Source organism: Oncorhynchus keta, chromosome 1, assembly GCF_023373465.1.
Source record: "Oncorhynchus keta strain PuntledgeMale-10-30-2019 chromosome 1, Oket_V2, whole genome shotgun sequence".
NCBI classification, from domain to species: domain Eukaryota; kingdom Metazoa; phylum Chordata; class Actinopteri; order Salmoniformes; family Salmonidae; genus Oncorhynchus; species Oncorhynchus keta.
Window position 1 is genome coordinate 7865050 of NC_068421.1, and position 26452 is coordinate 7891501.

The 26452-nt window shown below is 53.3% G+C and overlaps 1 protein-coding gene across 1 annotated transcript in view; it reads right to left on the bottom strand.

Moving 5' to 3' along the window:
* Nucleotides 1–26452, bottom strand: part of LOC118380406 (ubiquitin carboxyl-terminal hydrolase 32-like) — a 175935-nt gene that overhangs the window by 94766 nt on the left and 54717 nt on the right. Inside the window, exons 10-14 of the mRNA XM_052469303.1 lie at nt 25904–25987; nt 25711–25772; nt 25459–25561; nt 24281–24476; nt 12400–12587 (exon numbers count right to left, since the gene is read on the bottom strand). Coding sequence (XP_052325263.1) covers nt 12400–12587; nt 24281–24476; nt 25459–25561; nt 25711–25772; nt 25904–25987 — 633 coding nt within the window. The remainder of the gene's footprint in view (nt 1–12399; nt 12588–24280; nt 24477–25458; nt 25562–25710; nt 25773–25903; nt 25988–26452) is intronic.

Consider the following 26452-nt stretch of genomic DNA (forward strand, 5'->3'; position numbering starts at 1 on the left):
GTTGTGGTCCATAGTGTGAGGGTGGTTGTGTTGTGGTCCATCGTGTGAGGGGTGGTTGTGTTGTGGTCCATAGTGTGAGGGGTGGTTGTGTTGTGGTCCATCGTGTGAGGGTGGTTGTGTTGTGGTCCATAGTGTGAGGGTGGTTGTGTTGTGGTCCATAGTGTGAGGGTGGTTGTGTTGTGGTCCATAGTGTGAGGGTGGTTGTGTTGTGGTCCATAGTGTGGGGTGGTTGTGTTGTGGTCCATAGTGTGAGGGTGGTTGTGTTGTGGTCCATAGTGTGAGGGGTGGTTGTGTTGTGGTCCATAGTGTGAGGGGTGGTTGTGTTGTGGTCCATAGTGTGAGGGGTGTGTTGTGGTCCATAGTGTGCGGGGTGGTTGTGTTGTGGTCCATAGTGTGAGGGGTGGTTGTGTTGTGGTCCATAGTGTGAGGGGTGGTTGTGTTGTGGTCCATAGTGTGAGGGGTGGTTGTGTTGTGGTCCATAGTGTGAGGGGGATGGTTGTGTTGTGGTCCATAGTGTGAGGGTGGTTGTGTTGTGGTCCATAGTGTGAGGGGTGGTTGTGTTGTGGTCCATAGTGTGAGGGGTGGTTGTGTTGTGGTCCATAGTGTGAGGGGTGGTTGTGTTGTGGTCCATAGTGTGAGGGGTGGTTGTGTTGTGGTCCATAGTGTGAGGGGTGGTTGTGTTGTGGTCCATAGTGTGAGGGTGGTTGTGTTGTGGTCCATAGTGTGAGGTGGTTGTGTTGTGGTCCATAGTGTGGGGTGTTGTGTTGTAGGTCCATAGTGTGGTGGGGTCCATAGTGTGAGGGTGGTTGTGTTGTGGTCCATAGTGTGAGGGGTGGTTGTGTTGTGGTCCATAGTGTGAGGGTGGTTGTGTTGTGGTCCATAGTGTGAGGGGTGGTTGTGTTGTGGTCCATAGTGTGAGGGTGGTTGTGTTGTGGTCCATAGTGTGAGGGGTGGTTGTGTTGTGGTCCATAGTGTGGGGTCCATAGTGTGAGGGGTGGTTGTGTTGTGGTCCATAGTGTGAGGGGTGGTTGTGTTGTGGTCCATAGTGTGAGGGGTGGTTGTGTTGTGGTCCATAGTGTGAGGGGTGGTTGTGTTGTGGTCCATAGTGTGAGGGGTGGTTGTGTTGTGGTCCATAGGGTGGTGTGTTGTGGTCCATAGGTGGTTGTGTTGTGGTCCATAGTGTGAGGGGTGGTTGTGTTGTGGTCCATAGTGTGAGGGGTGGTTGTGTTGTGGTCCATGTGTTGTGGTGTGTGGGTGGTTGTGTTGTGGTCCATAGTGTGAGGGGTGGTTGTGTTGTGGTCCATCGTGTGAGTTGTGGAGTGTGGGGTGGTTGTGTTGTGGTCCATGAGGTGGGTGGTTGTTGGTGTGAGGGTGGTTGTGTTGTGGTCCATAGTGTGAGGGGTGGTTGTGTTGTGGTCCATAGTGTGAGGGGTGGTTGTGTTGTGGTCCATAGTGTGAGGTGGGGTGGTGTGTGTTGTGGTCCATAGTGTGAGGGTGGTTGTGTTGTGGTCCATAGTGAGGGTGGTTGTGTTGTGGTCCATAGTGTGAGGGGTGGTTGTGGTCCATAGTGTGAGGGTGGTTGTGTTGTGGTCCATAGTGTGAGGGTGGTTGTGTTGTGGTCCATAGTGTGAGATTGGTTTGTTGTGGGTGTGGTTGTGTTGTGGTCCATAGTGTGAGGGGTGGTTTGTGTTGTGGTCCATAGTGTAGGGGTGGTTGTGTTGTGGTCCATAGGTGAGGTGGTTGTGGTCCATAGTGTGAGGGGTGGTTGTGTTGTGGTCCATAGTGTGAGGGGTGGTTGTGTTGTGGTCCATAGTGTGAGGGGTGGTTGTGTTGTGGTCCATAGTGTGAGGGGTGGTTGTGTTGTGGTCCATAGTGTGAGGGGTGGTTGTGTTGTGGTCCATAGTGTGAGGGGTGGTTGTGTTGTGGTCCATCGTGTGAGGGGTGGTTGTGGTCCATAGTGTGAGGGGTGGTTGTGTTGTGGTCCATCGTGTGAGGGGTGGTTGTGTTGTGGTCCATCGTGTGAGGGGTGGTTGTGGTCCATAGTGTGAGGGGTGGTTGTGTTGTGGTCCATAGTGTGAGGGGTGGTCGTGTTGTGGTCCATAGTGTGAGGGGTGGTCGTGTTGTGGTCCATAGTGTGAGGGGTGGTTGTGTTGTGGTCCATAGTGTGAGGGGTGGTTGTGTTGTGGTCCATAGTGTGAGGGGTGGTTGTGTGAGGGGTGGTGTGTTGTCCATAGTGTGAGGGGTGGTTGTGTTGTGGTCCATAGTGTGAGGGTGGTTGTGTTGTGGTCCATAGTGTGTCCATCGTGTGAGGGGGGTGGTTGTGTTGTGGTCCATAGTGTGAGGGGGTGGTTGTGTTGTGGTCCATAGTGTGAGGGGTGGTTGTGTTGTGGTCCATAGTGTGAGGGGTGGTTGTGTTGTGGTCCATAGTGTGAGGGGTGGTTGTGTTGTGGTCCATAGTGTGAGGGTGGTGTGTTGTGGTCCATAGTGTGAGGGGTGGTTGTGTTGTGGTCCATAGTGTGGGGTGGTTGTGTTGTGGTCCATATGAGGGGTGGTTGTGTTGTGGTCCATAGTGTGGTGGTTGTGTTGTGGTCCATAGTGTGAGGGTGGTTGTGTTGTGGTCCATAGTGTGAGGGGGGTTGTGTTGTGGTCCATAGTGTGAGGGGTGGTTGTGTTGTGGTCCATAGTGTGAGGGGTGGGTGTTGTGTCCATAGTGTGAGGGTGGTTGTGTTGTGGTCCATAGTGTGAGGGTGGTTGTGTTGTGGTCCATAGTGTGAGGGGTGGTTGTGTTGTGGTCCATCGTGAGAGGGTGGTTGGGTGGTCCATAGTGTGAGGGGTGGTTGTGTTGTGGTCCATAGTGTGAGGGGTGGTTGTGTTGTTGTCCATAGTGTGAGGAGGGGTGGTTGTGTTGTGGTCCATAGTGTGAGGGGTGGTTGTGTTGTGGTCCATAGTGTGAGGGGTGGTTGTGTTGTGGTCCATAGTGTGAGGGGTGGTTGTGTTGTGGTCCATGAGTGTGAGGGTGGTTGTGTTGTGGTCCATAGTGTGAGGGGTGGTTGTGTTGTGGTCCATGTGTGTGGTCCATAGTGAGGGGTGGTTGTGTTGTGGTCCATAGTGTGAGGGGTGGTTGTGTTGTGGTCCATAGTGTGAGGGTGGTTGTGTTGTGGTCCATAGTGTGAGGGTGGTTGTGTTGTGGTCCATAGTGTGAGGGTGGTTGTGTTGTGGTCCATAGTGTGAGGGGTGGTTGTGTTGTGGTCCATAGTGTGAGGGGTGGTTGTGTTGTGGTCCATAGTGTGAGGGGTGGTTGTGTTGTGGTCCATAGTGTGAGGGGTGGTTGTGTTGTGGTCCATAGTGTGAGGGGTGGTTGTGTTGTGGTCCATAGTGTGAGGGTGGGTGGTTGTGGTCCATAGTGTGAGGGGTTGTGGTCCATAGTGTGAGGGGTGGTTGTGTTGTGGTCCATAGTGTGAGGGGTGGTTGTGTTGTGGTCCATAGTGTGAGGGGTGGTTGTGTTGTGGTCCATAGTGTGAGGGGTGGTTGTGTTGTGGTCCATAGTGTGAGGGGTGGTTGTGTTGTGGTCCATCGTGTGAGGGGTGGTTGTGGTCCATAGTGTGAGGGGTGGTTGTGTTGTGGTCCTATCTATGGGTCAGTGTTAGTGTGAGGGGATGTTTGTGTTGTGGTCCATAGTGTGAGGGGTGGTTTGTGTTGTGGTCCATCGTGTGAGGGTGGTTGTGTTGTGGTCCATCGTGTGAGGGGTGGTTGTGTTGTGGTCCATCGTGAGAGGGTGGTTGTGTTGTGGTCCATAGTGTGAGGGTGGTTGTGTTGTGGTCCATAGTGTGAGGGTGGTTGTGTTGTGGTCCATAGTGTGAGGGTGGTTGTGTTGTGGTCCATAGTGTGAGGGTGGTTGTGTTGTGGTCCATAGTGTGAGGGTGGTTGTGTTGTGGCCCATAGTGTGGGGGGTGGTTGTGTTGTGGCCCATAGTGTGAGGGGTGGTCCATTGTGTTGTGGTCCATGAGTGAGGGGGTGGTTGTGTTGTGGTCCATAGTGTGAGGGGTTTGTGTTGTGGTCCATAGTGTGAGGGGTGGTTGTGTTGTGGTCCATAGTGTGAGGGGTGGTTGTGTTGTGGTCCATAGTGTGAGTGGTGTGTTGTGGTCCATAGTGTGAGGGTGGTTGTGTTGTGGTCCATAGTGTGAGGGATGGTTGTGTTGTGGTCCATAGTGTGAGGGGTGGTTGTGTTGTGGTCCATAGTGTGAGGGGTGGTTGTGTTGTGGTCCATAGTGTGAGGGGCGGTTGTGTTGTGGTCCATAGTGTGAGGGGTGGTTGTGTTGTGGTCCATAGTGTGAGGGGCGGTTGTGTTGTGGTCCATCGTGTGAGGGGTGGTTGTGGTCCATAGTGTGAGGGGTGGTTGTGTTGTGGTCTATCTATGGGTCAGTGTTAGTGTAAGGGATGTTTGTGTTGTGGTCCATCGTGTGAGGGGTGGTTGTGTTGTGGTCCATCGTGTGAGGGGTGGTTGTGTTGTGGTCCATCGTGAGAGGGGTGGTTGTGTTTTGGTCCATCGTGAGAGGGGTGGTTGTGTTGTGGTCCATAGTGTGAGGGGTGGTTGTGCTGTGGTCCATAGTGTGAGGGGTGGTTGTGCTGTGGTCCATAGTGTGAGGGGTGGTTGTGTTGTGGTCCATAGTGTGAGGGGTGGTTGTGTTGTGGTCCATAGTGTGAGGGGTGGTTGTGTTGTGGTCCATAGTGTGAGGGGTGGTTGTGTTGTGGTCCATAGTGTGAGGGTGGTTGTGTTGTGGTCCATAGTGTGAGGGTGGTTGTGTTGTGGTCCATAGTGTGAGGGTGGTGTGTTGTGGTCCATAGTGTGAGGGATGGTTGTGTTGTGGTCCATAGTGTGAGGGGTGGTTGTGTTGTAGTCCATAGTGAGGGGTGGTTGTGTTGTGGTCCATAGTGTGAGGGGTGGTTGTGTTGTGGTCCATCGTGTGAGGGTGGTTGTGGTGGTCCATAGTGTGAGGGGTGTTGTGGTCCATAGTGTGAGGGGTGGTTGTGTTGTGGTCCATGAGGGGGTTGTGTTGTGTGAGGGTGGTTGTGTTGTGGTCCATAGTGTGAGGGTGGTTGTGTTGTGGTCCATAGTGTGAGGTGGTGTGTTGTGGTCCATAGTGTGAGGGGTGGTTGTGTTGTGGTCCATAGTGTGAGGGTGGTTGTGTTGTGGTCCATAGTGTGAGGGGTGGTTGTGTTGTGGTCCATAGTGTGAGGGGTGGTTGTGTTGTGGTCCATAGTGTGAGGGGGGTTGTGTTGTGGTCCATAGTGTGAGGGGTGGTTGTGTTGTGGTCCATAGTGTGAGGGGTGGTTGTGTTGTGGTCCATAGTGTGAGGGGGTGTGTTGTGGTCCATAGTGTGAGGGGTGGTTGTGTTGTGGTCCATAGTGTAGTGTGAGAGGGGTTTGTGTTGTGGTCCATAGTGTGAGGGGTGGTTGTGTTGTGGTCCATAGTGTGAGGGGTGGTTGTGTTGTGGTCCATAGTGTGAGGGGTGGTTGTGTTGTGGTCCATAGTGTGAGGGGTGGTTGTGTTGTGGTCCATGGGGGGTGGTAGTGAGGGGTGTGTTGTGGTCCATAGTGTGAGGGGTGGTTGTGTTGTGGTCCATAGTGTGAGGGGTGGTGTGTTGTGGTCCATAGTGTGAGGGGGTTGTGTGTTGTGGTCCATAGAGGGGTGGTTGTGTTGTGGTCCATAGTGTGAGGGGTGGTTGTGTTGTGGTCCATAGTGTGAGGGGTGGTTGTGTTGTGGTCCATAGTGTGAGGGGTGGTTGTGTTGTGGTCCATAGTGTGAGGGGTGGTTGTGTTGTGGTCCATAGTGTGAGGGTGGTGTGTTGTGGTCCCATAGTGTGAGGGGTGAGGGGTGTGTTGTGGTCCATAGTGTGAGGGGTGGTTGTGTTGTGGTCCATAGTGTGAGGGGTGGTTGTGTTGTGGTCCATCGTGTGAGGGGTGGTTGTGTTGTGGTCCATAGTGTGAGGGGTGGTTGTGTTGTGGTCCATAGTGTGAGGGTGGTTGTGTTGTGGTCCATCGTGTGAGGGTGGTTGTGTTGTGGTCCATAGTGTGAGGGTGGTTGTGTTGTGGTCCATAGTGTGAGGGGTTGTGTTGTGGTCCATCGTGTGAGGGGTGGTTGTGGTCCATAGTGTGAGGGTGGTTGTGTTGTGGTCCATAGTGTGAGGGGTGGTTGTGTTGTGGTCCATAGTGTGAGGGGTGGTTGTGGTCCATAGTGTGAGGGGTGGTTGTGTTGTGGTCCATAGTGTGAGGGGTGGTTGTGGTCCATAGTGTGAGGGGTTCGTGTTGTGGTCCATAGTGTGGGTGGTTGTGTTGTGGGGGTGGTTGTGTTGTGGTCCATAGTGTGAGGGGTGGTTGTGTTGTGGTCCATAGTGTGAGGGGTGGTTGTGTTGTGGTCCATAGTGTGAGGGTGGTTGTGTTGTGGTCCATAGTGTGAGGGGTGGTTGTGTTGTGGTCCATAGTGTGAGGGTGGTTGGTTGTGTTGTGGTCCATAGTGTGAGGGGTGGTTGTGTTGTGGTCCATAGTGTGAGGGTGGTTGTGTTGTGGTCCATAGTGTGAGGGTGGTTGTGTTGTGGTCCATAGTGTGAGGGGTGGTTGTGTTGTGGTCCATAGTGTGAGGGGTGGTTGTGTTGTGGCCCATAGTGTGAGGGTGGTTGTGTTGTGGTCCAGTGTGAGGGTGGTTGTGTTGTGGTCCATAGTGGGGTGGTTGTGTTGTGGTCCATAGTGTGAGGGGTGGTTGTGTTGTGGTCCATAGTGTGAGGGGTGGTTGTGTTGTGGTCCATAGTGTGAGGGGTGGTTGTGTTGTGGTCCATCGTGTGAGGGTGGTTGTGTTGTGGTCCATAGTGTGAGGGTGGTTGTGTTGTGGTCCATAGTGTGAGGGGTGGTTGTGTTGTGGTCCATAGTGTGAGGGTGGTTGTGTTGTGGTCCATAGTGTGAGGGTGGTTGTGTTGTGGTCCATCGTGTGAGGGGTGGTTGTGTTGTGGTCCATAGTGTGAGGGGTGGTTGTGTTGTGGTCCATAGTGTGAGGGGTGGTTGTGTTGTGGTCCATAGTGTGAGGGTGGTTGGTGGTCCATTGAGGGGTGGTTGTGTTGTGGTCCATAGTGTGAGGGGTGGTTGTGTTGTGGTCCATCGTGTGAGGGTGGTTGTGTTGTGGTCCATAGTGTGAGGGTGGTGTGTTGTGGTCCATTGTGAGGGTGGTTGTGTTGTGGTCCATAGTGTGAGGGGCGGTTGTGTTGTGGTCCATTGAGGGGTGTGTTGTGGTCCATCGTGTGAGGGGTCGTTGTGTTGTGGTCCATAGTGTGAGGGGTGGTTGTGTTGTGGTCCATAGTGTGAGGGGTGGTTGTGTTGTGGTCCATAGTGTGAGGGGTGGTTGTGTTGTGGTCCATAGTGTGAGGGGCGGTTGTGTTGTGGTCCATAGTGTGAGGGGCGGTTGTGTTGTGGTCCATCGTGTGAGGGGCGGTTGTGTTGTGGTCCATAGTGTGAGGGGTGGTTGTGTTGTGGTCCATCGTGTGAGGGGTGGTTGTGTTGTGGTCCATAGTGTGAGGGGTGGTTGTGTTGTGGTCCATCGTGTGAGGGGTGGTTGTGTTGTGGTCCATAGTGTGAGGGGTGGTTGTGTTGTGGTCCATCGTGTGAGGGGTGGTTGTGTTGTGGTCCATAGTGTGAGGGGTGGTTGTGTTGTGGTCCATCGTGTGAGGGGTGGTTGTGTTGTGGTCCATAGTGTGAGGGGTGGTTGTGTTGTGGTCCATCGTGTGAGGGGTGGTTGTGTTGTGGTCCATCGTGTGAGGGGTGGTTGTGTTGTGGTCCATAGTGTGAGGGGTGGTTGTGTTGTGGTCCATAGTGTGAGGGGTGGTTGTGTTGTGGTCCATAGTGTGAGGGGTGGTTGTGTTGTGGTCCATAGTGTGAGGGGTGGTTGTGTTGTGGTCCATAGTGTGAGGGGTGGTTGTGTTGTGGTCCATAATGTGAGGGGTGGTCGTGGTCCATACGTACCGGCCGTGGCAGGCTGAGGTTGGCTCCATACCAGTGGAACAGCGCCCTCCAAACCGGCTCTGGCACCGTCTCAAAGTCCCTGCCCGCCACCAGCTGTAAGGACGGGTTCAGCCGGCCTCCCTCCATGGTCAATGAGGGGGCCTGGGGGGGGTACAGGAGAGAGACAGGGGGTCAGAGGAGGACACAGATAAAACACATGACCTTCTCCTCCACTACTGAAGATGGACATACACAGGACATGCCTAATGTCTGGCCGTATCGTCACAGAGCTCAGAGATAAGACCATGGACAGGAGGACAGAGAGAGACCGACAGAGAGAGACAGAGACCAAATTTGAAAGGTTTCAGAGACCTCTCTAATGAGAATAGGCTATCCGTCCTGTTGGGGGAGGACGCAGAGAGCTGTGGGTTGGCAGCGCACTACATTGCTTCCTGCCATTAGATGAGGGACAGTGTCTGACAGACCAACCAACCTGCACATGTCCTCTTTGAGACAGAGAGAGACAGACGGGGGGAGAGAGAGAGAGAGACAGACAGACGGGGAGAGAGAGACAGACAGACGGGGAGAGAGAGACAGACAGACGGGGAGAGAGAGACAGACAGACGGGGAGAGAGAGACAGACAGACGGGGAGAGAGAGACAGACAGACGGGGAGAGAGAGAGACAGACAGACGGGGAGAGAGACAGACGGAGAGAGAGAGACAGACGGAGAGAGAGAGACAGACGGAGAGAGAGAGACAGACGGAGAGAGAGAGACAGACGGAGAGAGAGAGACAGACGGAGAGAGAGAGAGACAGACGGGGGAGAGAGAGACAGACAGGGGGAGAGAGAGACAGACAGGGGGAGAGAGAGACAGACAGGGGGAGAGAGAGACAGACGGGGAGAGAGAGACAGACGGGGGGGGGAGAGAGAGAGAGAGAGAGAGGGGGGGAGAGAGACAGACAGACGGGGAGAGAGAGACAGACAGACGGGGAGAGAGAGACAGACAGACGGGGAGAGAGAGACAGACAGACGGGGAGAGAGAGAGACAGACGGGGAGAGAGAGAGACAGACAGACGGGGAGAGAGAGAGACAGACGGAGAGAGAGAGACAGACGGAGAGAGAGAGACAGACGGAGAGAGAGAGACAGACGGAGAGAGAGAGACAGACGGGGAGAGAGAGACAGACAGACGGGGAGAGAGAGACAGACAGACGGGGGAGAGAGAGACAGACAGACGGGGAGAGAGAGACAGACAGACGGGGAGAGAGAGACAGACAGACGGGGAGAGAGAGACAGACAGACGGGGAGAGAGAGACAGACAGACGGGGAGAGAGAGAGACAGACGGGGAGAGAGAGAGACAGACGGGGAGAGAGAGAGACAGACGGGGAGAGAGAGAGACAGACGGAGAGAGAGAGACAGACGAGGAGAGAGAGACAGACGGGGAGAGAGAGACAGACGGGGAGAGAGAGACAGACAGGGGGAGAGAGAGACAGACAGACGGGGAGAGAGAGACAGACAGACGGGGAGAGAGAGACAGACAGACGGGGAGAGAGAGACAGACAGACGGGGAGAGAGAGACAGACAGACGGGGAGAGAGAGACAGACAGACGGGGAGAGAGAGACAGACAGACGGGGAGAGAGAGAGACAGACGGGGAGAGAGAGAGACAGACGGAGAGAGAGAGAGACAGACGGAGAGAGAGAGACAGACGGAGAGAGAGAGACAGACGGAGAGAGAGAGACAGACGAGAGAGAGAGAGACAGACGGAGAGAGAGACAGACGGGGGAGAGAGAGAGACAGACGGGGAGAGAGAGAGACAGACGGGAGAGAGACAGACAGACGGGGAGAGAGAGACAGACAGACGGGAGAGAGAGACAGACAGACGGGGGAGAGAGAGAGACAGACGGGGGAGAGAGAGACAGACGGGAGAGAGAGAGAGACGGGGAGAGAGACGGGGAGAGAGAGAGAGACGGGGAGAGAGAGAGAGACGGGGGGAGAGAGAGAGACAGACGGGGAGAGAGAGACAGACGGGGAGAGAGAGACAGACGGGGAGAGAGAGACAGACAGACGGGGAGAGAGAGACAGACAGACGGGGAGAGAGAGACAGACAGACGGGGAGAGAGAGACAGACAGACGGGGAGAGAGAGACAGACAGACGGGGAGAGAGAGAGAGACAGACGGGGAGAGAGAGAGAGACAGACGGGGAGAGAGAGAGAGACAGACGGGGAGAGAGAGAGAGACAGACGGGGAGAGAGAGAGAGACAGACGGGGAGAGAGAGAGAGACAGACGGGGAGAGAGAGAGAGACAGACGGGGAGAGAGAGAGAGACAGACGGGGAGAGAGAGACAGACGGGGAGAGAGAGACAGGCGGGGAGAGAGAGACAGACAAGGGAGAGAGAGACAGACGGGGAGAGAGACAGACGGGGAGAGAGAGACAGACGGGGAGAGAGAGACAGACGGGGGAGAGGGAGACAGACGGGGAGAGAGGGAGACAGACGGGGAGAGAGGAGACAGACGGGGAGAGAGGAGACAGACGGAGAGAGAGAGACAGACGGGGAGAGAGAGACAGACGGGGGAGAGAGAGACAGACGGGGAGAGAGAGACAGACGGGAGAGGGAGACAGACGGGGAGAGACAGACAGACGGGGAGAGAGAGACAGACGGGGAGAGAGAGACAGAAGCGGAGAGAGAGAGACAGACGGGGAGAGAGAGACAGACGGGGAGAGAGAGACAGACGGGGAGAGAGAGAGACAGACGGGGAGAGAGAGACAGACGGGGAGAGAGAGACAGACGGGGAGGGAGAGAGACAGACGGGGAGAGAGAGACAGACGGGGAGAGAGAGACAGACGGGGAGGGAGAGAGACAGACGGGGAGAGAGAGACAGACGGGGAGAGAGGGACAGACGGGGAGAGAGGGACAGACGGGGGGGGGGGAGACAGACGGGGGAGAGAGAGACAGACGGGGGAGAGAGAGACAGACGGGGAGAGAGAGACAGACGGGGAGAGAGAGACAGACGGGGAGAGAGAGACAGACGGGGGAGAGAGAGACAGACGGGGAGAGAGAGAGACAGACGGGGAGAGAGAGAGACAGACGGGGAGAGAGACAGACAGGGGGAGAGAGACAGACGGGGAGAGGGAGACAGACGGGGAGAGGGAGACAGACGGGGAGAGGGAGACAGACGGGGAGAGGGAGACAGACGGGGAGAGGGAGACAGACGGGGAGAGGGAGACAGACGGGGAGAGACAGACAGACGGGGAGAGAGAGACAGACGGGGAGAGAGAGAGACAGACGGGGAGAGAGAGAGACAGACGGGGAGAGAGAGAGACAGACGGGGAGAGAGAGAGACAGACGGGGAGAGAGACAGACGGGGAGAGAGAGACAGACGGGGAGAGAGAGACAGACGGGGAGAGACAGACAGACGGGGAGAGAGAGACAGACGGGGAGAGAGAGAGACAGACGGGGAGAGAGAGAGACAGACGGGGAGAGAGACAGACGGGGAGAGGGAGACAGACGGGGAGAGACAGACAGACGGGGAGAGAGAGACAGACGGGGAGGGAGAGAGACAGACGGGGAGAGAGAGAGACAGACGGGGAGAGAGAGAGACAGACGGGGAGAGAGAGACAGACGGGGAGAGAGAGAGACAGACGGGGAGAGAGAGACAGACGGGGAGAGAGAGACAGACGGGGAGAGAGAGACAGACGGGGAGAGAGAGACAGACGGGGAGAGAGAGACAGACGGGGGAGAGAGAGACAGACGGGGAGAGAGAGACAGACGGGGAGAGAGGGACAGACGGGGAGAGAGAGAGACAGACGGGGAGAGAGAGACAGACGGGGGAGAGAGAGACAGACGGGGAGAGAGGGACAGACGGGGAGAGAGAGACAGACGGGGAGAGAGAGACAGACGGGGAGAGAGAGACAGACGGGGAGAGAGAGAGACAGACGGGGAGAGGGAGACAGACGGGGAGAGAGAGAGACAGACGGGGAGAGAGAGACAGACGGGGAGAGAGGGACAGACGGGGAGAGGGAGACAGACGGGGAGAGAGAGACAGACGGGGAGAGAGAGAGACAGACGGGGAGAGAGAGAGACAGACGGGGAGAGAGACAGACGGGGAGAGAGAGAGACAGACGGGGAGAGAGAGAGACAGACGGGGAGAGAGAGACAGACGGGAGAGAGAGAGACAGACGGGAGAGAGAGACAGACGGGGGAGAGAGAGACAGACGGGGGAGAGAGAGACAGACGGGGGAGAGAGAGACAGACGGGGAGAGAGAGACAGACGGGGGAGAGAGATAGACGAACGATTGGATGGAATAAAAACATTTTCTCTTTGAACTTAAATCAACAACTTGATGTTGGAAAATGTACAAGACGATGTATTAGATGTAACCACTATTTAATATAGGGGGCAAACACACACCTTCATGGGGTCTGTGTTGACCAGGGGCTGGTTGTCGATGGCTCCAGGCCTCTGAGCTGCCAGATGGGACTGAGGGAGGGAGGGGATGTGGCCGTTGGCCCCGGAGAAACACTGGTTGTTGTCTGACACGTTGTGTTGCCGGGCAAAAGAGGTCTCTGTGGCTGAGGGGCCGGCCTGGGGGGTCACCACTGTGGGAGGGGTGACGGAATCAGAGTAACACACTTTACAGTCAGGTTCAAGTACCCTTAGAGGGGATGTAGTAAAAGGTTAAAACTAGTTTATAAAAACAGTAAAGGCCTGGTACTCAGGGCTCTAACTACCATCAGGTCCTAATGATCTGGTACTCAGGGCTCTAACAACCATCAGGCTCTAATGGCCTGGTACTCAGGGCTCTAACGACCATCAGGTCCTAATGATCTGGTACTCAGGGCTCTAACTACCATCAGGTCCTAATGATCTGGTACTCAGGGCTCTAACAACCATCAGGCTCTAATGGTCTGGTACTCAGGGCTCTAACTACCATCAGGTCCTCATGGTCTGGTACTCAGGGCTCTAACGACCATCAGGCTCTAATGGCCTGGTACTCAGGGCTCTAACGACCATCAGGTCCTAATGGTCTGGTACTCAGGGCTCTAACTACCATCAGGTCCTAATGGTTTGGTACTCAGGGCTCTAACTACCATCATGCTCTAATGGCCTGGTACTCAGGGCTCTAACTACCATCAGGTCCTAATGGTCTGGTATTCAGGGCTCTAACTACCATCAGGTCCTAATGGTTTGGTACTCAGGGCTCTAACTACCATCATGCTCTAATGGCCTGGTACTCAGGGCTCTAACTACCATCAGGTCCTAATGGTTTGGTACTCAGGGCTCTAACTACCATCATGCTCTAATGGCCTGGTACTCAGGGCTCTAACTACCATCATGCTCTAATTGCCTGGTACTCAGGGCTCTAGCTCCCATCAGGTCCTAATGGCCTGGTACTCAGGGCTCTAACTACCATCAGGTCCTAATGGCCTGGTACTCAGGGCTCTAACTACCATCAGGTCCTAATGGTCTGGTACTCAGGGCTCTAATGACCATCAGGCCCTAATGGCCTGGTACTCATCAGGGCTCTAATGACCTTCAGGCTCTAATGGCCTGGTACTCATCAGGGCTCTAATGACTATCAGGCCCTAATGGCCTGGTACTCATCAGGGCTCTAATGACCATCAGGCTCTAATGGTCTGGTACTCAGGGCTCTAACTACCATCAGGTCCTAATGGTCTGGTACTCATGGCTCTAACTACCATCAGGTCCTAATGGCCTGGTACTCAGGGCTCTAACGACCATCAGGTCCTAATGACCTGGTACTCAGGGCTCTAACTACCATCAGGTCCTAATGGTCTGGTACTCAGGGCTCTAACTACCATCAGGTCCTAATGGTCTGGTACTCAGGGCTCTAATGACCATCAGGTCCTAATGGCCTGGTACTCAGGGCTCTAACTACCATCATGCTCTAATGGCCTGGTACTCAGGGCTCTAACTACCATCAGGTCCTAATGGTCTGGTACTCAGGTCTCTAATGACCATCAGGTCCTAATGGCCTGGTACCATCAGGTCCTAATGGCCTGGTACTCAGGGCTCTAGCTCCCATCAGGTCCTAATGGTCTGGTACTCAGGGCTCTAACTACCATCAGGCTCTAATGGTCTGGTACTCAGGGCTCTAACTACCATCAGGTCCTAATGATCTGGTACTCAGGGCTCTAACTACCATCAGGCTCTAATGGTCTGGTACTCAGGGCTCTAACTACCATCAGGTCCTCATGGTCTGGTACTCAGGGCTCTAACGACCATCAGGCTCTAATGGCCTGGTACTCAGGGCTCTAACGACCATCAGGTCCTAATGGTCTGGTACTCAGGGCTCTAACTACCATCAGGCTCTAATGGCCTGGTACTCAGGGCTCTAACTACCATCAGGTCCTAATGGTCTGGTACTCAGGGCTCTAACTACCATCAGGTCCTAATGGTTTGGTACTCAGGGCTCTAACTACCATCATGCTCTAATGGCCTGGTACTCAGGGCTCTAACTACCATCATGCTCTAATGGCCTGGTACTCAGGGCTCTAACTACCATCAGGTCCTAATGGTCTGGTACTCAGGGCTCTAACTACCATCAGGTCCTAATGGTTTGGTACCCAGGGCTCTAACTACCATCATGCTCTAATGGCCTGGTACTCAGGGCTCTAACTACCATCAGGTCCTAATGGCCTGGTACTCAGGGCTCTAACTACCATCATGCTCTAATGGCCTGGTACTCAGGGCTCTAACTACCATCAGGTCCTAATGGTCTGGTACTCAGGTCTCTAATGACCATCAGGTCCTAATGGCCTGGTACTCAGGGCTCTAGCTCCCATCAGGTCCTAATGGTCTGGTACTCAGGGCTCTAACTACCATCAGGCTCTAATGGTCTGGTACTCAGGGCTGGTGACTCAGGGCTCTAAGACCCAGGTCACTACCATCATTTGGTTCTTTAACACACACACATATTCATCACCTCCTCCCTGCAGGGCCATTATAAGGTTAACAATGTGGGGACACACAAATTAACTTCTGTCTTGGTGCATGCATTTTATACTTATCAATGTTGTGGACTGAGCGCATCATTTGTTTGTTCTGTTTCTCTCTCTCCATCTCTGTAGCTTCCGGGTATGCTGGTAAAAGGACCATCAGGAGCTCATTGGGGCTCTTTAAGTGCCTGTCAAATGGCTCTAATGCACATGGGCATATTGAAAGATATTGTCAGTAGTGATGTAATGTTGTAAATGTTATGTTGTGATATTGTTTACTCAGGGCTCTAAAACCTAATGGTCTGTTGCTAACTACCATGTATATCCTTTAGTATGTTTAGTTCATGGAAAATGTATGGTTTGTATTATTCAGGGCTTAATTAACCAGGGTTCATTGTTCTGATGGGGAGGGGCTGGCCCAGGCTCTAACAAAAGGGCCTAACTACTTTCAGTCATGGAAAAAGGGCATTTTAATTGAGCTGTGGATGGGGCCATTGTTTTTAAGCTGTCCCATAAGGTAGACGTTGATGGCAGTACTGTTGTTTTTTGTTCCGGAATTCACTTGTAAATAAACACCTTTGCACAGAATAACTTTTGCGGTTCCGCCATCTTTTTATTTTGATAGAGGTTAGGTTATCCAGTTTAGCCTTCTGGCCTACTCTACGTGACAGGGCTCTAACTACCATCAGGTCCTAATGATCTGGTACTCAGGGCTCTAACAACCATCAGGCTCTAATGGTCTGGTACTCAGGGCTCTAACTGCCATCAGGTCCTCATGGTCTGGTACTCAGGGCTCTAACGACCATCAGGCTCTAATGGCCTGGTACTCAGGGCTCTAACGACCATCAGGTCCTAATGGTCTGGTACTCAGGGCTCTAACGACCATCAGGCTCTAATGGCCTGGTACTCAGGGCTCTAACGACCATCAGGCTCTAATGGCCTGGTACTCAGGGCTCTAACTACCATCAGGTCCTAATGATCTGGTACTCAGGGCTCTAACAACCATCAGGCTCTAATGGTCTGGTACTCAGGGCTCTAACTACCATCAGGTCCTCATGGTCTGGTACTCAGGGCTCTAACGACCATCAGGCTCTAATGGCCTGGTACTCAGGGCTCTAACGACCATCAGGTCCTAATGGTCTGGTACTCAGGGCTCTAACTACCATCAGGTCCTAATGGTTTGGTACTCAGGGCTCTAACTACCATCATGCTCTAATGGCCTGGTACTCAGGGCTCTAACTACCATCATGCTCTAATGGCCTGGTACTCAGGGCTCTAACTACCATCAGGTCCTAATGGTCTGGTACTCAGGGCTCTAACTACCATCAGGTCCTAATGGTTTGGTACCCAGGGCTCTAACTACCATCATGCTCTAATGGCCTGGTACTCAGGGCTCTAACTACCATCATGCTCTAATGGCCTGGTACTCAGGGCTCTAGCTCCCATCAGGTCCTAATGGCCTGGTACTCAGGGCTCTAACTACCATCAGGTCCTAATGGATCTGGTACTCATGGTCTGGGGCTCTAACAACCATCAGGCTCTAATGGCCTGGTACTCAGGGCTCTAACGACCATCAGGTCCTAATGATCTGGTACTCAGGGCTCTAACTACCATCAGGTCCTAATGATCTGGTACTCAGGGCTCTAACGACCATCAGGCTCTAATGGCCTGGTACTCAAGGCTCTAACGACCATCAGGCTCTAATGGCCTGGTACTCAGGGCTCTAACTACCATCAGGTCCTAATGATCTGGTACTCAGGGCTCTAACAACCATCAGGCTCTAATGGTCTGGTACTCAGGGCTCTAACTACCATCAGGTCCTAATGGTCTGGTACTCAGGGCTCTAACTACCATCAGGTCCTAATGGTCTGGTACTCAGGGCTCTAACTACCATCATGCTCTAATGGCCTGGTACTCAGGGCTCTAACTACCATCAGGTCCTAATGGTTTGGTACTCAGGGCTCTAACTACCATCATGCTCTAATGGCCTGGTACTCAGGGCTCTAACTACCATCATGCTCTAATTGCCTGGTACTCAGGGCTCTAGCTCCCATCAGGTCCTAATGGCCTGGTACTCAGGGCTCTAACTACCATCAGGTCCTAATGGCCTGGTACTCAGGGCTCTAACTACCATCAGGTCCTAATGGTCTGGTACTCAGGGCTCTAATGACCATCAGGCTCTAATGGCCTGGTACTCATCAGGGCTCTAATGACTATCAGGCCCTAATGGCCTGGTACTCATCAGGGCTCTAATGACCATCAGGCTCTAATGGTCTGGTACTCAGGGCTCTAACTACCATCAGGTCCTAATGGTCTGGTACTCATGGCTCTAACTACCATCAGGTCCTAATGGCCTGGTACTCAGGGCTCTAACGACCATCAGGTCCTAATGACCTGGTACTCAGGGCTCTAACTACCATCAGGTCCTAATGGTCTGGTACTCAGGGCTCTAACTACCATCAGGTCCTAATGGCCTGGTACTCAGGGCTCTAACTACCATCAGGCTCTAATGGCCTGGTACTCAGGGCTCTAACTACCATCAGGTCCTAATGGTCTGGTACTCAGGTCTCTAATGACCATCAGGTCCTAATGGCCTGGTACTCAGGGCTCTAGCTCCCATCAGGTCCTAATGGTCTGGTACTCAGGGCTCTAACTACCATCAGGCTCTAATGGTCTGGTACTCAGGGCTCTAACTACCATCAGGTCCTAATGGTCTGGTACTCAGGGCTCTAACTACCATCAGGTCCTAATGGTCTGGTACTCAGGGCTCTAACGACCATCAGGCTCTAATGGCCTGGTACTCAGGGCTCTAACGACCATCAGGTCCTAATGGTCTGGTACTCAGGGCTCTAACTACCATCAGGTCCTAATGGTTTGGTACTCAGGGCTCTAACTACCATCATGCTCTAATGGCCTGGTACTCAGGGCTCTAACTACCATCATGCTCTAATGGCCTGGTACTCAGGGCTCTAACTACCATCAGGTCCTAATGGTCTGGTACTCAGGGCTCTAACTACCATCAGGTCCTAATGGTTTGGTACTCAGGGCTCTAACTACCATCATGCTCTAATGGCCTGGTACTCAGGGCTCTAACTACCATCAGGTCCTAATGGTTTGGTACTCAGGGCTCTAACTACCATCATGCTCTAATGGCCTGGTACTCAGGGCTCTAACTACCATCATGCTCTAATGGCCTGGTACTCAGGGCTCTAGCTCCCATCAGGTCCTAATGGCCTGGTACTCAGGGCTCTAACTACCATCAGGTCCTAATGATCTGGTACTCAGGGCTCTAACAACCATCAGGCTCTAATGGCCTGGTACTCAGGGCTCTAACGACCATCAGGTCCTAATGATCTGGTACTCAGGGCTCTAACTACCATCAGGTCCTAATGATCTGGTACTCAGGGCTCTAACGACCATCAGGCTCTAATGGCCTGGTACTCAAGGCTCTAACGACCATCAGGCTCTAATGGCCTGGTACTCAGGGCTCTAACTACCATCAGGTCCTAATGATCTGGTACTCAGGGCTCTAACTACCATCAGGTCCTAATGGTCTGGTACTCAGGGCTCTAACTACCATCAGGTCCTAATGGTTTGGTACTCAGGGCTCTAACTACCATCATGCTCTAATGGCCTGGTACTCAGGGCTCTAACTACCATCATGCTCTAATTGCCTGGTACTCAGGGCTCTAGCTCCCATCAGGTCCTAATGGCCTGGTACTCAGGGCTCTAACTACCATCAGGTCCTAATGGCCTGGTACTCAGGGCTCTAACTACCATCAGGCTCTAATGGCCTGGTACTCATCAGGGCTCTAATGACTATCAGGCCCTAATGGCCTGGTACTCATCAGGGCTCTAATGACCATCAGGCTCTAATGGTCTGGTACTCAGGGCTCTAACTACCATCAGGTCCTAATGGTCTGGTACTCATGGCTCTAACTACCATCAGGTCCTAATGGCCTGGTACTCAGGGCTCTAGCTCCCATCAGGTCCTAATGACCTGGTACTCAGGGCTCTAACTACCATCAGGTCCTAATGGTCTGGTACTCAGGGCTCTAACTACCATCAGGTCCTAATGGTCTGGTACTCAGGTCTCTAATGACCATCAGGTCCTAATGGCCTGGTACTCAGGGCTCTAACTACCATCAGGCTCTAATGGCCTGGTACTCAGGGCTCTAACTACCATCAGGTCCTAATGGTCTGGTACTCAGGTCTCTAATGACCATCAGGTCCTAATGGCCTGGTACTCAGGGCTCTAGCTCCCATCAGGTCCTAATGGTCTGGTACTCAGGGCTCTAACTACCATCAGGCTCTAATGGTCTGGTACTCAGGGCTCTAACTACCATCAGGTCCTAATGGTCTGGTACTCAGGGCTCTAACGACCATCAGGCTCTAATGGCCTGGTACTCAGGGCTCTAACGACCATCAGGTCCTAATGGTCTGGTACTCAGGGCTCTAACTACCATCAGGTCCTAATGGTTTGGTACTCAGGGCTCTAACTACCATCATGCTCTAATGGCCTGGTACTCAGGGCTCTAACTACCATCATGCTCTAATGGCCTGGTACTCAGGGCTCTAACTACCATCAGGTCCTAATGGTCTGGTACTCAGGGCTCTAACTACCATCAGGTCCTAATGGTCTGGTACCCAGGGCTCTAACTACCATCATGCTCTAATGGCCTGGTACTCAGGGCTCTAACTACCATCAGGTCCTAATGGTTTGGTACTCAGGGCTCTAACTACCATCATGCTCTAATGGCCTGGTACTCAGGGCTCTAACTACCATCATGCTCTAATGGCCTGGTACTCAGGGCTCTAGCTCCCATCAGGTCCTAATGGCCTGGTACTCAGGGCTCTAACTACCATCAGGTCCTAATGGTCTGGTACTCAGGGCTCTAACTACCATCATGCTCTAATGGCCTGGTACTCAGGGCTCTAACTACCATCATGCTCTAATGGCCTGGTACTCAGGGCTCTAACTACCATCAGGTCCTAATGGCCTGGTACTCAGGGCTCTAACTACCATCAGGTCCTAATGACCTGGTACTCAGGGCTCTAACTACCATCAGGTCCTAATGGTCTGGTACTCAGGGCTCTAACTGACCATCAGGTCCTAATGGCCTGGTACTCAGGGCTCTAACTACCATCATGCTCTAATGGCCTGGTACTCAGGGCTCTAACTACCATCAGGTCCTAATGGTCTGGTACTCAGGTCTCTAATGACCATCGGGTCCTAATGGCCTGGTACTCAGGGCTCTAGCTCCCATCAGGTCCTAATGGTCTGGTACCCAGGGCTCTAACTACCATCATGCTCTAATGGCCTGGTACTCAGGGCTCTAACTACCATCAGGTCCTAATGGTCTGGTACTCAGGTCTCTAATGACCATCAGGTCCTAATGGCCTGGTACTCAGGGCTCTAGCTGACCATCAGGTCCTAATGGCCTGGTACTCAGGGCTCTAACTCCCATCAGGTCCTAATGGTCTGGTAATGGCTCTAACTACCATCAGGTACTCTCAGGGCTCTAACTACCATCATGGTCTGGTACTCAGGGCTCTAACTACCATCAGGTCCTAATGGTCTGGTACTCAGGGCTAACTACCATCATGCTCTAATGGCCTGGCTCTAACTACCATCAGGTCCTAATGCTACTAGGGCTCTAACCATCAGGCTCTAATGGTCTGGTACTCAGGGCTCTAACTACCATCAGGTCCTAATGGCCTGGTACTCAGGGCTCTAGCTCCCATCAGGTGGGTCTGGTACTCAGGGCTCTAGCTCTAACTACCATCAGGTCCTAATGGCCTGGTACTCAGGGCTCTAGCTACCATCAGGCCTAATGGTCTGGTACTCAGGGCTCTAACTACCATCAGGTCCTAATGGCCTGGTACTCAGGGCTCTAACTACCATCAGGTCCTAATGGTTTGGTACTCAGGGCTCTAACTACCATCATGCTCTAATGGCCTGGTACTCAGGGCTCTAACTCCCATCAGGTCCTAATGGCCTGGTACTCAGGGCTCTAACTACCATCAGGTCCTAATGATCTGGTACTCAGGGGCTAACTACCACAACCATCAGGGCTCTAACTACCATCTCCTAATGGCTGGTACTGGTCACTCTGGGCTCTAACTACCATCAGGTCCTAATGATCTGGTACTCAGGCTCTAACTACCATCAGGCTCTAACTACCATCAGGTCTCTAATGGCCTGGTACTCAGGGCTCTAACTACCATCAGGCCTAATGATCTGGTACTCAGGGCTCTAACTACCATCAGGTCCTAATGGTTTGGTACTCAGGGCTCTAACTACCATCATGCTCTAATGGCCTGGTACTCAGGGGTCTGGTACTAATGGCCTGGTACTCAGGGCTCTAGCTCCCATCAGGTCCTAATGGCCTGGTACTCAGGGCTCTAACTACCATCAGGTCCTAATGGTCTGGTACTCAGGGATCTAACTACCATCATGCTCTAATGGCCTGGTACTCAGGGCTCTAACTACCATCATGCTCTAATGGCCTGGTACTCAGGGCTCTAGCTCCCATCAGGTCCTAATGGCCTGGTACTCAGGGCTCTAACTACCATCAGGTCCTAATGGCCTGGTACTCAGGGCTCTAACTACCATCAGGTCCTAATGGTCTGGTACTCAGGGCTCTAATGACCATCAGGCCCTAATGGCCTGGTACTCATCAGGACTCTAATGACCATCAGGCTCTAATGGTCTGGTACTCAGGGCTCTAACTACCATCAGGTCCTAATGGTCTGGTACTCATGGCTCTAACTACCATCAGGTCCTAATGGCCTGGTACTCATGGCTCTAACTACCATCAGGTCCTAATGGCCTGGTACTCAGGGCTCTAACGACCATCAGGTCCTAATGACCTGGTACTCAGGGCTCTAACTACCATCAGGTCCTAATGGTCTGGTACTCAGGGCTCTAATGACCATCAGGTCCTAATGGCCTGGTACTCAGGGCTCTAACTACCATCATGCTCTAATGGCCTGGTACTCAGGGCTCTAACTACCATCAGGTCCTAATGGTCTGGTACTCAGGTCTCTAATGACCATAGGGTCCTAATGGCCTGGTACTCAGGGCTCTAGCTCCCATCAGGTCCTAATGGTCTGGTACCCAGGGCTCTAACTACCATCATGCTCTAATGGCCTGGTACTCAGGGCTCTAACTACCATCAGGTCCTAATGGTCTGGTACTCAGGTCTCTAATGACCATCAGGTCCTAATGGCCTGGTACTCAGGGCTCTAGCTCCCATCAGGTCCTAATGGCCTGGTACTCAGGGCTCTAGCTCCCATCAGGTCCTAATGGTCTGGTACTCAGGGCTCTAACTACCATCAGGCTCTAATGGCCTGGTACTCAGGGCTCTAGCTCCCATCAGGCTCTAATGGTCTGGTACTCAGGGCTCTAGCTCCCTAGTGGCCTGTCTGGTACTCAGGGCTCTAGCTCCCATCAGGTCCTAATGGCCTGGTACTCAGGGCTCTAGCTCCCTAGTGGCATGTCTGGTACTCAGGGCTCTAGCTCCCATCAGGTCCTAATGGCCTGGTACTCAGGGCTCTAGCTCCCTAGTGGCCTGTCTGGTACTCAGGGCTCTAGCTCCCATCAGGTCCTAATGGCCTGGTACTCAGGGCTCTAACTACCATCAGGTCCTAATGGTTTGGTACCCAGGGCTCTAACTACCATCATGCTCTAATGGCCTGGTACTCAGGGCTCTAGCTCCCATCAGGTCCTAATGGCCTGGTACTCAGGGCTCTAACTACCATCAGGTCCTAATGATCTGGTACTCAGGGCTCTAACAACCATCAGGCTCTAATGGCCTGGTACTCAGGGCTCTAACGACCATCAGGTCCTAATGATCTGGTACTCAGGGCTCTAACTACCATCAGGTCCTAATGATCTGGTACTCAGGGCTCTAACGACCATCAGGCTCTAATGGCCTGGTACTCAAGGCTCTAACGACCATCAGGCTCTAATGGCCTGGTACTCAGGGCTCTAACTACCATCAGGTCCTAATGATCTGGTACTCAGGGCTCTAACAACCATCAGGCTCTAATGGTCTGGTACTCAGGGCTCTAACTACCATCAGGTCCTAATGGTCTGGTACTCAGGGCTCTAACTACCATCAGGTCCTAATGGCCTGGTACTCAGGGCTCTAACTACCATCATGCTCTAATGGCCTGGTACTCAGGGCTCTAACTACCATCAGGTCCTAATGGTCTGGTACTCAGGGCTCTAACTACCATCAGGGCTCTAATGGCCTGGTACTCAGGGCTCTAACTACCATCATGCTCTAATGGCCTGGTACTCAGGGCTCTACCATCTCCCATCAGGTCCTACCATCATGGCCTGGTACTCAGGGCTCTAACTACCATCAGGTCCTAATGGCCTGGTACTCAGGGCTCTAACTACCATCAGGTCCTAATGGTCTGGTACTCAGGGCTCTAATGACCATCAGGCTCTAATGACCTGGTACTCATCAGGGCTCTAATGACTATCAGGCCCTAATGGCCTGGTACTCATCAGGGCTCTAATGACCATCAGGCTCTAATGGTCTGGTACTCAGGGCTCTAACTACCATCATGCTCTAATGGCCTGGTACTCAGGGCTCTAGCTCCCATCAGGTCCTAATGGCCTGGTACTCAGGGCTCTAACTACCATCAGGTCCTAATGGCCTGGTACTCAGGGCTCTAACTACCATCAGGCTCTAACTACCATCTCCTATGGCCTGGTGGCCATCAGGTCCTAATGGTCATCAGGGCTCTAATGACCATCAGGCCCTAATGGCCTGGTACTCATCAGGGCTCTAATGACCATCAGGCCTAATGGTCTGGTACTCAGGGCTCTAACTACCATCAGGTCCTAATGGTCTGGTACTCATGGCTCTAACTACCATCAGGTCCTAATGGCCTGGTACTCAGGGCTCTAACGACCATCAGGTCCTAATGACCTGGTACTCAGGGCTCTAACTACCATCAGGTCCTAATGGTCTGGTACTCAGGGCTCTAACTACCATCAGGTCCTAATGGTCTGGTACTCAGGTCTCTAATGACCATCAGGTCCTAATGGCCTGGTACTCAGGGCTCTAACTACCATCAGGCTCTAATGGCCTCAGGGTACCTCTAATGGCCTGGTACTCAGGGCTCTAGCTCCATCAGGGCCTAATGGTCTGGTACTCAGGTCTCTAGCTGACCATCAGGTCCTAATGGCCTGGTACTCAGGGCTCTAGCTCCCTAGTGGCCTGTCTGGTACTCAGGGCTCTAGCTCCCATCAGGTCCTAATGGCCTGGTACTCAGGGCTCTAGCTCCCTCTAGTGGCCAGTCTGGGAACTGACCTGTGCTTTGGGTCTCTGTGGCTTCAGAGGACACAGCATCAGGGGACCTCTCCTCTGAGGGGCTGGCTGGGCCGGGGACCCCCAGACCTTCACCTACCCCTGGCTCCAGGGGGGAAGGCTCGACGGTCGCAGAGGCCTGAGGATTCCTCAGAGAGGAGAGGATAGAGGGCTGATCCACCAGGATGGACTTGTGGTCCTGGGGAGAGAGAGGAGAGGATGGTCAGTAACCTTGGCTGTTGTGATTATCATATTCTGCTCTTCAACTTAAGTTAGGCTTCCCAAACGACACCCCACTTCCTGCGTAGTGCACTTGGCACCCCACTCCCTGCGTAGTGCACTTGGCACCCTATCCCCTACGTAGGGCACTTGCCACCCTATCCCCTACGTAGTTCACTTGGCACCCTATTCCCTATGTAGTGCACTATTCCTCTGTTTTTCTCTTGGCACCCTATCCTCTATGTAGTGCTCTTGGCACCCTATCCCCTATGTAGCGCACTTGGCACCCTATCCCCTACGTAGCGCACTACGTTTGACCCCACGGGCCCTGGTGTCATTTGGGACACAGATTTGGACTTTGGACTCACATAGTTGATGTGGTCCTTCCACAGCTTCCACCACTGGCTAAGTTAGGCTTCCCAAACGACACCCCACTCCCAACATAGGGCACTTGGCACCCCCCTCCCAACATCGGGCACTTGGCACCCTATCCCCTATGTAGTGCACTGGGCACCCTATCCCCTCTATGTGGTACACTTGGTACCCTATCCCCTCTATGTGGTGCACTGGGCACCCTATCCCCTATGTAGTGCACTTGGCACCCTATTACCTATGTCGGGCACTTGGCACCCTATTCCCTATGTGGTGCACTTGGCACCACCCTCCCTACGTAGGGCACTTGGCACCCTATTCCCTATGTAGCGCACTTGGCACCCTATTCCCTATGTGGTGCACTTGGCACCCTATCCCCTACGTAGGGCACTTGGCACCCTATCCCCTACGTAGTTCACTTGGCATCCTATCCCCTACGTAGTTCACTTGGCACCCTATTCCCTATGTGGTGCACTTGGCACCACCCTCTTTACGTAGGGCACTTGGCACCCTATCCCCTATGTAGCGCACTACGTTTGACCCCACGGGCCCTGGTGTCATTTGGGACACAGATTTGGACTTCGACTCACATAGTTGACGTGGTCCTTCCACAGCTTCCACCACTGGCTGGAGATGAGGAACCTGTTCTCACCAGGCTGAAGCACATGTCTGGCCTCTCTGTCCAGCCACCCCCTGAACACACACCACACCACACCACACCACACCACACCACACACCACACACACACCACACACCACACACACACACACACACACGAGATTGCAGAGCTTTAAAAAGTGTAGAGGTGTACAACACAAGAGTTCATCGGGAGATGTTTATACCTGATGATTTGTCCCTCCTCGTCAGGAGTAGCAGGCCGAAGGCCCAGGACAATGTGGGACACCTGCAGAAAACACACACAGAAAGTCAACTACAAAACAGAGACACACACACACCTGGAACAAACCACAAAATGAATGTGTGTGTGTGTGTGTGTGTGTGTGTGTGTGTGTGTGTGTGTGTGTGTTTTCTGACCTGGAACAGCAGGTTGAGGAACTCGTTGGCCAGAGCGCTCTTCACACTCCAGATCTGGTAGTCCTCTAGGGTCAGGTGACCCAGCTGTGTGTGCGGAGGTCAAAGGTTAGGGTCAAATACAACAAGGACTAAATGTCAGTGGACAGCAGTCGCATTATGAGAAGTATAGTCCCAAACACATTACAGACATAAAAATACATTTTTTTTTTTTTTTTAACTAGGCAAGTCAGTTAATAACAAATTCTTCTTTACATTGACGGCCTACCGGGGAACAGTGGCTTTGTTCAGGGGCAGAACAACATATTTGTACCTTGTCAGCTCGGGGATTTGATCCAGCAACCTTTCGGTTACTGGCCCAATGCTCTAAACCACTAGGCTACCTGCCGTCCCTCCACTCTAACCACTAGGCTACCTGCCGTCCCTACACTCTAACCACTAGGCTACCTGCCGTCCCTACACTCTAACCACTAGGCTACCTGCCGTCCCTCCACTCTAACCACTAGGCTACCTGCCGCCCCTCCACTCTAACCACTAGGCTACCTGCCGCCC